This window comes from Cherax quadricarinatus, chromosome 75 (genome assembly GCF_038502225.1).
Source record: "Cherax quadricarinatus isolate ZL_2023a chromosome 75, ASM3850222v1, whole genome shotgun sequence".
Lineage (NCBI taxonomy): Eukaryota > Metazoa > Arthropoda > Malacostraca > Decapoda > Parastacidae > Cherax > Cherax quadricarinatus.
This window is the reverse complement of record NC_091366.1, coordinates 13,054,612-13,066,838: the sequence shown is the minus strand read 5'-3', so window position 1 is coordinate 13,066,838 and position 12,227 is coordinate 13,054,612. Positions and strand designations below refer to the sequence as shown.

Here is a 12,227-nt window from a genome sequence, read left to right as displayed (position 1 = left end):
CTGCCTCCAACTGCCTCCTTGCTTCAGCATTTACAACCCAAGCTTCACACCCATATAAGAGTGTTGGTACTACTATACTTTCATACATTCCCTTCTTTACCTCCAAAGATAACATTTTTTGCCTCCACATATACCTCAATGCACCACTCACCTTTTTTCCTTCATCAATTCTATGATTAACCTCATCCTTCATAAATCCATCCGCTGACATGTCAACTCCCAATTTTTTTTTTCCAACAAACCAGCCATATCCCACCAAGGCAGGGTGGCCCAAAAAGAAAAACAAAAGTTTCTCATTTTAAATTTAGTAATTTATACAGGAGAAGAGGTTACTAGCCCCTTGCTCCTGGCATTTTAGTCACCTCTTACAACATGCATAGCTTACGGAGGAAGAATTCTGTTCCACTTCCCCATGGAGATAAGAGGAAATAAACAAGAACAAGAGGTAGAAAGAAAATAGCAGAAAACCCAGAGGGGTGTGTATATATATATATGCTTGTACATGTATGTGTAGTGTGACCTAAGTGTAAGTAGAAGTAGCAAGACGTACCTGAAATCTTGCATGTTTATGAGACAGAAAAAAGGACACCAGCAATCCTACCATCATGTAAAACAATTACAGGCTTTCATTTTACACTTGCTTGGCAGGACAGTAGTACCTCCCTGGGCGGTTGCTGTCTACCAACCTACTACCTAGGCAACTCCCAAATATCTGAAAACATTCACTTCTTCCATACTCCTCCTCCCCAATTTTATATCCAATTTTTCTTTATCTAAATCATTTGATACTCTCATTACTTTACTCTTTTCTATGTTCACTTTCAACTTTCTACTTTTACACACACACCCAAAGTCGTCCACTAATCTTCGCAGTTTTTCTTTAGAATCTCCCATAAGCACGGTATCATTAGCAAAAAGTAACTGTGTCACTTCCCATTTTGTATTTAATTCCCCATAATTTAATCCCACCCCTTTCCCGAACACCCTAGCATTTACTTCTCTTACAACCCCATCTATAAATATATTAAACAATCATGGTGACATTACACATCCCTGTCTAAGACTTACTTTTACCGGGAAGTAGTCTCCCTCTCTTCTACACACCCTAACCTGAGCCTCACTATCCTCATAAAACTCTTTACAGCATTTAGTAACTTACCACCTATTCCATATACTTGCAACATCTGCCACATTGCTTCCCTATCCACTCTATCATATAGGTAGTAGGTTGGTAGACAGTAACCGCCCAGGGAGGTGCTACCGTCCTGTGGTAGTAGGTTGGTAGACAGCAACCACCCAGGGAGGTACAGTGGACCCCCACATAACGATCACCTCCGAATGTGACCAATTATGTAAGTGTATTTATGTAAGTGCGTTTGTACGTGTATGTTTGGGGGTCTGAAATGGACTAATCTACTTCACAATATTCCTTATGGGAACAAATTCGGTCAGTACTGGCACCTGAACATACTTCTGGAGTGAAAAAATATCGTTAACCGGGGGTCCACTGTACTACCGTCCTGCCAAGTGAGTGTAAAACGAAAGCCTGAAATTGTTTTACATGATGGTAGGATTGCTGGTGTCTTTTGTCTGTCTCATAAATGTGCAAGATTACAGGTACGTCTTGCTACTTCTACTTACACTTAGGTCACACTACACGTACATGTACATGTTTATTTATACACACATCTGAGTTTTCTTTGATTTTATCTTAGTTCTTGTTCTTAGTACTTTTCCTTTTATATCCATGGGGAAGTGGAATAAGAATCTTTCCTCCGTAAGCCATGCGTGTTGTAAAAGTCAACTAAAATGCCGGGAACAATGGGCTAGTAACCCCTTTTCCTGTAATAATTACTAAAAAGAATAAAAAGGTTGTTTTTATCTTGATTATTTTGTCCTTCTTTGTGTTTTGAACCAGACAGGTACAAGGGACAAATAACCAACAACTTGTTCTTGGTATTTTCCTTTGCTGTCTTCAACATGCAGCCTGATATCTTCAGTTATTAAGACCTTGAGTTTTTCATATTTTAAAACTATGTGCTGTTTTAGGTTAGGTTCATCAGGAAACAGAACAGGTGTTTCCTGACATGGGTTTTAGTCATTTGATGATCCGCCACTGGAGATTTTGGTCATTGGACTGAGGCCTTCCACTGGCTTACCCCTCCATCCCTTTAAAAATTAAGGTTATAAACCACAAAACATGTGGGAGTTTGAACTCACGGTTTGTTTGCAATCATCTTATTGTAATTTTGTAAGTCTTAAGGTTATTATTGTAAATTTGTTTTTGACATTTATTTTCTTTATCCCATCAGCTGGCACTGGCATAGAGAAATTTGTGCTTTGGGTGGCCCACCATGGAGTGTGGGTTGGCTGTGCTAGTGTCCGTCAGAAGCTCATAAAGTGGTTTGCCAAGAGCTGCAGTGTGCGAAACCCACCACAGAACCCAACACATTTTGCTGAGGAGCTGCTGACTCAGTTAACAGGTGTGTTTGGTCTGGCTAGTGAACTAGACCACAAACATTTCATTATCAGCCCACATTATGGAGAGCAAACTTAAGACAGTATTTCAAATCACAACTTCATAATGGTTCAGTAAAGAACGAAATGTTATGTAAAGTATTCTCCCTAGATTGTGGGATCCATTGGGAGATGGTATAGGCATGTAGACAGGACAGAGGGATAGGTTGATAAAAAGGGAATGCAACTCTGGGATGAAAGGTAGAAGGGGGAGGGATATAGGAATGATTTGAGGGAGGGGGTGAAAGAGGTTTTGAGGTTTAGGGGATTGAGCATGTAGGAAGCTTGTGTAAGTGTGTGGAGACAAGTAGGTTTTAATGGACATGCTGATGGAGTGTAAGCAAGGTAACTTTTGTGAAGGGATTCAGTAGAACAGGCTAGCCTGACTGAGTCCTGGAAGTGGCCTGTCCTCTGAAGGTGGGGTGGGGATATTTGCAGTTTTGAACTGTAGTATCAGTGTGCTTCTGGCAAGACAGTGATGGCGTGAGTGAGGGTGAAAGTGTTTCTTCTTTTCTGGGTCACCCTACCTTGGTGTGAGACAGTTTGTTGAAAAAAAAAACAGTATACAGTATATGTATATTTCAGGTACTTGTGACAAGAATTTGCTGATGAACCTAGTAACAAGCATTGTGGTGTTAGCACGATGGTTGGGGACGGGTCAAACACAGGAACACTTGCTTCCTGCTGTAAGTAATGTCACTGCCAAGCATAAACAAAGTAAATGTAAATCTGCCGCTGAAGACACTTCAAAACCTAAAATATTAACTGAAGAACTCTTCGCAGAAATTTCTCTACTATTCAGTAAGTTCGTTTATTCATGTTGTTCAGCATTCCATTATAAATGGGGATGTAAAGGGAGAGTATAATGTATTGAAGCATAAAATGGTAATAAAAATATTTTTGAGTGAACTATTTGTCAAACTTAGTGAAATGTAAATTGTTATTGTAGTTAACCAGGTGGTATAATTACCTTTAGAGTAAGGTTATGAGGGGTCATACTGTATGCTGAAACTACTCTCTCCATTGGCACTTGCTGCTTTTTTTTTTTTAAACTAAATTTGGCAATGACATTTGAATCATTTTCTCAAGAAAATTTTTAGAAAAATGTTAGGATTCAACATACACAAAGCATATAGTACAATAAGTACTAGTTCCAAATCTTTCCTATTAGAAGCCCAGTAGTTGAGGTGGTAGAGTGATGCACCTGACAATTTTGGGACCATGGTTAAGTCTCTCATCCTTCCTTCTGTTTATTCATTGAAAGTAATTTATTGAGACTTAATCTTAGTGCATACACAAAACAGTTTAGCTTACATTTTGGGCTTGACATGTACAAAACATTGATCTTCATCTTAACTCTTCTGGTGAGTTATGTACTAACATATTCACTTTTTTAACTACACAAAGTGCTTTAACCCCTTAACTGTCCAAATATAGATCTACGTTCTATTGCCCAGCGCTCCAAATATTTTGAAATTTTTTTTTTTTAACTAAAGAGGACATTTTTTACATAAAGTAATGTAAAAAAAAAATTTAGTCAGTACTTATGGAGATATGAGGCTGCAAAGTCGGCGCTTGTTGCTCACCTGATGGCAACATGAAGGGCTGCCGCTTGCAGAAGTGTTGCCGATACCTTTTTTCTCATTTTTTTTTAATTTATATAATTTTTATGTTCTGATAATCACAATTTGTAGTAGTTCTTATGATTTGATAACCAATCTTTGTTCTGACACTAATATTAGGTACTGAAATAGTACCCAAGTAGTCACAAACACAGTGATAGGTGAACATTTACACCTACCTTAGTCACATACCATTGTCTAGAAATATATACATAGTATTTACAGGTCCCAGCAATGTTTTGGATATGTGGGAGTTTTTAATAATAATAATAATAATAATAATAATAAGTTTCCTTGAAATGTGGTGTAAAACGAATGTCACTCCATTGCTGACATAGCAGCAGTGGTGACATTTGATGAGCATGCACTGCCTTGGCTTTACTTGTTTTCACTGTCTGTCTAGTTCTCTGTCTCTGTCTAGCTCTGTTTATCTCTCTCTGCTCGTCTCTCTCTCTGTCTCAGAGAGAGCCACTTGTGAACCAACAGGTATTATACACGACTGTGTCGTCATGTCTGATTCCTGAGCAAGTGAAATTACGTATTACTTGCCAGTTATGTTTACTATGCATTATATCTACATTATTTTTTTGGGGTTATCCTAGGTTATTTACACTATGTATAATTGTATTTGTGTACCCGTGAGACAGAGATAGAGACAGAGATAGACAGAGACAGAGATAGACAGAGATAGAGACAGAGATACACAGAGAGATAGAGACAGAGATAGACAGAGATATAGAGACAGAGACAGATACATATACAGTAAGACACCTGGAAATAGGGACAAAGTCAATCAGCCAGCTGGTCAGCCAGCCGGCCAGCCAGCCGGCCAGCCAGCCAGCCTACCGAACACATATTATACGTTCCAAAATTGTTTCACTTTCCTCTTAAAAGGTGAATGTTAATACGACATGACATCAGTGAATCCTTGTCGTTTGCCACGCTGTTTGCTCTAGCTGGCGCTGAGCTGATCTGGTGCTCCCACAAGGTACTAAGTGGTCCCAGACTTTTTTAATACTGCACACACCGAGTGTTAAGACCCATTCTATGCTGACCAGGCATCTCAGGCCAATCATGCCAAATTTGGAGGCACTAAAAATAAAACATGGATCTATGTTTGGAGCGCAGCGGTAAGAATGTAGATCTACGTTTGGACAGTTAAGGGGTTAAATAGGTTAATGTTTTATGATATATAGAAAATGAGATGTATCTTAACAGACTTGGGTGAAATAAACTTTTTTTAACCAAGAAACAAGTGTATTACATTGTGTAGTTACTGTGGAGGGTTCGTGCTGCTCCTTGCATCACCACATCTTTTAACACCAGTTACAAAATACTATAGAAGGAAATATAATACAAGTAATGATAAATTAGACACGTGCAACATGACGTCAGAATTTATCAACGTGTCGGTTCTCTGAACTATTCATCTACAATACAAGTAATGCTCATCTCGTCTATATGTGGTTATAGAGGTTGTATTCTAGCTCCTGTGCTGTGCTGCTTGTCATACTCCTTCCTGGACTCTTTGGCCCTGTCATACCTGCTCTTAAAGCTGTGTATGAAACTGACTGACTCCTCTACTTCTTCATCAAAGTTGTTTCAGTTTCCCCACCACTCAGAGACTAAAGAAATACTTCCTGACATCTCTGTGGCTCATCTGTGCCTTTAACATCTAGCTGTGTCCTCAAGTTCCTGTTTATCACCTCTAAGACTGCCTGTCCTTGTCTACCCTATCAAGTTTGCCTGAATATTTTTTATTGTGTGTCCCCTTGTTCCTTTGTTCTCCAGTGTTGTTAGATTAAGTTCCATTAATCTCTCCTTAAAGCTCATGCCCCTTAGCTCTGGAACAAGCCTTGTTGCATACTTCTGCACGTTCTCCAGTTTCTTAACATGCTTCTCCGGATGTGGGCTCTGTACTGGTGCTGCATACCCAAGATGAGCCTGATATTATATTTTATTATTATTAAGACACTGACCGCTTCCCACTAAAGCAGGGTGGCCCGAAAAAGAAAAACTTTCATCATCATTCATTCCATCACTGTCTTGTCAAAGGTGTGCTTACACTACAGTTACAAAACTGCAACATTAACACCCCCTCCTTCCTGATACATACTGTGGTACCTCAAGTTTCGAACAGCTCCCAACTCGAACAATTATATAAGTGTATTTTTGTAAGTGTGTTTGTAAGTATATTTTGGGTCTGAAACAGACTAATCTAATTTACATTATTCCTTATGGGAACAAATTCGTTCAGTATCGGCACTTGAACAGCCTTCTGGAACGAATTAAGTTCGTAACTCGAGGTACCACTATATTATATAAAGAGCCTGAAATAACTCTTAAGTTGAGATTCCAGAAGGCTACTCTAAGATTTGCCAGGTAGAGTAATTGGCTACAGAGGTTGATCAGTTGATGTGAGCCTCTTGTGATATACCAGGCACTGTGTGTACCCCTAGGTCCTTCTCTCTGAGTGAAGTCTGCAGTCTCTGTCTCCCTAGTCTGTATTCTGTGTCCATTCTTTTTACCCCTTCCCCAGTATTCATAACCTTGCATTTCTTGGAGATGAATGTATGCAACCACTTCTCCATCTAATAAATTTAGTACTTTAAGACCACCATTTGCCCAATATAAATTAGTTCACTTGACACATTTAAACCCATTTATAATCTATATCTACCAGGACATTGTATTGGATTTCCCACAAGGCCAGATAATGACATCATGCAGAGTTTAAAGGTTAAATAGGATGCAAAGATTACTGATATAATGGGTAAGATAAAGATTTGAAAATAAATTTAAATTACAAAGATGTTGGTAATGTTTCAGGTAATCTGAGTCGAGCTTTAGAGAGCAGCTCGGACACTCAGCTGCTTGGTGAAGGTCACGAGGATGCACAAGGTAACTTTCATTTTAATTTCTTCTTTTTGTAAGTAGCTAAGATTGTAACATTCAATGTATGGGAGGTCCTAAACTTAGAAAAACCATAGCATCACTCATCCATACTCACAAACAACAAGCATCACTCATCCATACTCACAAACAACAAGCATCACTCATCCATACTCACAAACAACAAGCATCACTCATCCATACTCACAAACAACAAGTATCACTCATCCATACTCACAAACAACAAGTATCACTCATCCATACTCACAAACAACAAGTATCACTCATCCATACTCACAAACAACAAGCATCACTCATCCATACTCACAAACAACAAGTATCACTCATCCATACTCACAAACAACAAGCATCACTCATCCATACTCACAAACAACAAGTATCACTCATCCATACTCACAAACAAGTATCACTCATCCATACTCACAAACAACAAGCATCACTCATTCATACTCACAAACAACAAGCATCACTCATCCATACTCACAAACAACAAGTATCACTCATCCATACTCACAAACAACAAGTATCACTCATCCATACTCACAAACAACAAGCATCACTCATCCATACTCACAAACAACAAGTATCACTCATCCATACTCACAAACAACAAGCATCACTCATCCATACTCACAAACAACAAGTATCACTCATCCATACTCACAAACAAGTATCACTCATCCATACTCACAAACAACAAGCATCACTCATACTCACAAACAACAAGCATCACTCATCCATACTCACAAACAACAAGTATCACTCATCCATACTCACAAACAACAAGCATCACTCATCCATACTCACAAACAACAAGCATCACTCATCCATACTCACAAACAACAAGCATCACTCATCCATACTCACAAACAACAAGCATCACTCATCCATACTCACAAACAACAAGTATCACTCATCCATACTCACAAACAACAAGTATCACTCATCCATACTCACAAACAACAAGCATCACTCATCCATACTCACAACAAGTATCACTCATCCATACTCACAACAAGTATCACTCATCCATACTCACAAACAACAAGCATCACTCATTCATACTCACAAACAACAAGCATCACTCATCCATACTCACAAACAACAAGCATCACTCATCCATACTCACAAACAACAAGTATCACTCATCCATACTCACAACAAGTATCACTCATCCATACTCACAAACAACAAGCATCACTCATTCATACTCACAAACAACAAGTATCACTCATCCATACTCACAAACAACAAGTATCACTCATCCATACTCACAAACAACAAGTATCACTCATCCATACTCACAAACAACAAGCATCACTCATCCATACTCACAAACAACAAGTATCACTCATCCATACTCACAAACAACAAGTATCACTCATCCATACTCACAAACAACAAGCATCACTCATCCATACTCACAAACAACAAGCATCACTCATCCATACTCACAAACAACAAGTATCACTCATCCATACTCACAAACAACAAGTATCACTCATCCATACTCACAAACAACAAGCATCACTCATCCATACTCACAAACAACAAGTATCACTCATCCATACTCACAAACAACAAGCATCACTCATCCATACTCACAAACAACAAGTATCACTCATCCATACTCACAAACAACAAGTATCACTCATCTACACCTACAAACACAAGGTACAACCTCCCACACTTTCCAACACTAAGTTGCAAACACAAGTTACATCCATACTTAAAAACACAAATATTATACTACACTTCCACACAAAGCACTTAAGAGCTAATACTGTATTGCAATTGCTAAGCTGCAGTACAAACATGTGTAAAAAAATAACCATCCTTTCTGCTATTGTTTTCTATGCAGACATTTTATTTGTAAGCTGACTAACTACAAATGCAACTTGTCTGAATATAAGGAACCTCCTGTATAGAGTAGCAATGTTTTTTTTTTTTTTAACATGTTAGCCGTTTCCCACCATGGCAAGGTGACCCAAAAAGAAAGAAAACCCCTGAAAGAAAGTTGAAAGCTTTAAGCCACTTCTCTTCTTATTAGACAGTTTTTGTGACCATCTTATTGGTCTCATATTTTATCCAAACAGAGCATCTATAACTACTGTCATTCCTGATTTTCTGTTTGTGAGTTAAGTTATAGTCTTAACTTTGTGTGTTATTGTATTTATTTATGCTAAAGTATGCCATTATTAGTAAAGTTTGGTTAATATATGTAACTGTACGTAACCTAAATACAGTCCTCCCTCACAAATCCGGCATCATTGGGACCTGTAGTGTGCCGGATTACTGAGTTTGCTGGATTACAGAGTGGTTAGGTTAGAATACACTTAATAAAATTAGCCAACTTGACTTACACAAAGTTCATTGAACATCGGCAAAAATCGAACATTTCCTCTACTTTGAGCTCAATTTCAAGGTACTTTTCGTCATGAAAGCAATCAAAATTATGTCTATTTCTGTGATATATCTTCCATTCTATCAAATGAGTCCAAAAAAACGAGAATACAACCATAAAAACCATACGAAAACATGCTGCAAAGAGGCGGCTAATGGCTGAGAAGTGAACTCCCTTATTTATCGTCCGTCTCTTTTATTTTTGTTGGACATTAAGAAGCATCTTTCCATCATACATTGCCCAAGTTTCAATGAGATAACCCAACAAACAACCGAGAAAAAAAAAATATTTACCAAAAATCATATATGGCAATCCCAAGCCAGGTACTGGAAATAAGTCACTTTGTCTGACTTTCTGGGTTATCCTAGGTTCTCTATACATTATCATACATACGCTGCTATGTATGATAATCTATGTAACTGTATTTGTGTATACCTGAATAAACTTATTTACTTCTAGTCTGTCAACTGAGTACAAGAAACTGCCCATTCACTTATTTCAACTACCCAATAAAGTGGTCAGAAATTGGCAATTTGGCCAATTTCACACAAATTTCAACAGATGCCAATTTCAAAATATTTTTATTATTTTATTATCACACTGGCCGATTCCCACCAAGGCAGGGTGGCCCGAAAAAGAAAAACTTTCACCATCATTCACTCCATCACTGTCTTGCCAGAAGGGTGCTTTACACTACAGTTTTTAAACTGCAACATTAACACCCCTCCTTCAGAGTGCAGGCACTGTACTTCCCATCTCCAGGACTCAAGTCCGGCCTGCCGGTTTCCCTGAACCCCTTCATAAATGTTACTTTGCTCACACTCCAACAGCATGTCAAGTATTAAAAACCATTTGTCTCCATTCACTCCTATCAAACACGCTCACGCATGCCTGCTGGAAGTCCAAGCCCCTCGCACACAAAACCTCCTTTACCCCCTCGCTCCAACCTTTCCTAGGGCGACCCCTACCCCGCCTTCCTTCCACTACAGACTGATACACTCTTGAAGTTATTCTGTTTCGCTCCATTCTCTCCACATGTCCGAACCACCTCAACAACCCTTCCTCAGCCCTCTGGACAACAGTTTTGGTAATCCCGCACCTCCTTCCTAACTCCTAACTTAAATTTCAAAATAGTGTCCAGAATAAATAATGCAGACATTCCTGGCACTAAAATAACATTTTCTCTGTTCATTAGTCATGACTACTGGCCCCTCTTATATTACTCTTGCTTCTCATTTGGAATTTTTATTCACAAAAAAATAGAAGATTTACTGTTATGCAGACTGCTGCATTATTGTAATAATTGTATAAATAATGTCAATCCATTCTTGACTCCGTACTGGAATTTGGACTGGCAGGCGGACAGGTATTGGACGGTGACATCATTTGTTTACTCTTGAGCTTCGCTAAAGAATAGAATATTTTCGCTACTGTGAGTGCAATTTCAAGGTATTTTTCTTCATGAAAGCAATCAAAATCATATCTATTTCTGTAATATATCTTTCATTCTATCAAATGAGACCGAAAAAATGAGAATATAACCACAACAACCATACAAAAATATACTGCTAAGCGGCCGGAGAAGTGAACTCCGCTATTTATGGTCTGATTTCTTTCATTTTTAGTGTACGTAAAGAAGTATCTTTCCATCATACATTGTCCAAGTTTGAATAAGATAACCCAACAAACAACTGAGAAAATAATAATAATAATAATAATAATAATAATAATAATAATAATAATAATAATTTTATTTACTACACGTACGTGTACAAAGTATACAGGCCTAGCTGACATCAGTGACATATTACTGTATAGAAAGTCGCTTGTTATGTAGAGTATTTCAAGAAAATTAGGTCAGTGTCCCAGGATAACACCCACACTAATCGACTAACACCCAGGTACCCATTTACTGATGGGTAAACATAGACAACAGGTGTAGAGAAACACGTCTAATGTTTCTACCCTGGCTGGGAATCGAATATTTACCGAAAATCATATATGGCTAACCCAATCCAGGTACTAGAAATAAGCCATGTTGACTTTTTTTTGGGTTATCCTTGGTTCTTTACACATGCTGCTGTGTGTGATAATCTATAGAGAGAAAATAACTTTTTTGTTTCATGTTTATGGTGGAGTATGAGTGTATATGATAGTTAGCCCTGTGCTATACTCCGTTTTCTCTAATATAAGCCACCAAGACAAGGATAGGAGAATGGTATTTGTTTACCATATCCTCTTCATAACTCTGTCAAACTGCTCGGTATTATACCAAATATTATTTATTCTGGAGTATTTAACATGTTTTATGTTATTTATATTGTTTCTTATGTCACATTAGATCAGTTGTGATAGGCAAAATAAGCTGTAGTGTTGATATTAGCATAATAATAAAGCATATTCTCCTGCTTCATGAGACTGAGCTCATGGCAACCGACAGTGGCTTCAAAGCCACCTTATCTTTAATGGATAATGTACTGTGTAGGTGCTTTACATAATGAGAAACATTTCTTTTATTCATTGGAACCATGGCTAGGGCTAAAAGTAAGCAGGTTATAACAATAAATGGAGAAAAAGAAATTGGAATAACTTATGCAGCAAGTAGCGCCGCCATACAGTACCAGCAGGTTGGTGTGGCGACCCTGGAAATTTGAAATTATGCTAGCCAAAATTAGTGCTGAATAACTGAAGGAACCGAATAACTGATTGCCGGATTTGTGAGGGAGGACTGTAGTATGTTGAGATAAATTAGCTTAAATATATACAGTGAA

At 38.1% G+C, this 12,227-nt stretch overlaps 1 protein-coding gene across 3 annotated transcripts in view; it reads left to right on the top strand.

Annotated features, from left to right (window-relative positions):
* Nucleotides 1–12,227, top strand: part of LOC128691916 (uncharacterized) — a 129,947-nt gene that overhangs the window by 98,487 nt on the left and 19,233 nt on the right. For all 3 annotated transcript variants that reach the window (XM_070101061.1, XM_070101060.1, XM_070101059.1), the window contains 3 exons: nt 2,313–2,483; nt 3,103–3,318; nt 6,969–7,040. In XM_070101061.1, coding sequence (XP_069957162.1) covers nt 2,313–2,483; nt 3,103–3,318; nt 6,969–7,040 — 459 coding nt within the window. The remainder of the gene's footprint in view (nt 1–2,312; nt 2,484–3,102; nt 3,319–6,968; nt 7,041–12,227) is intronic.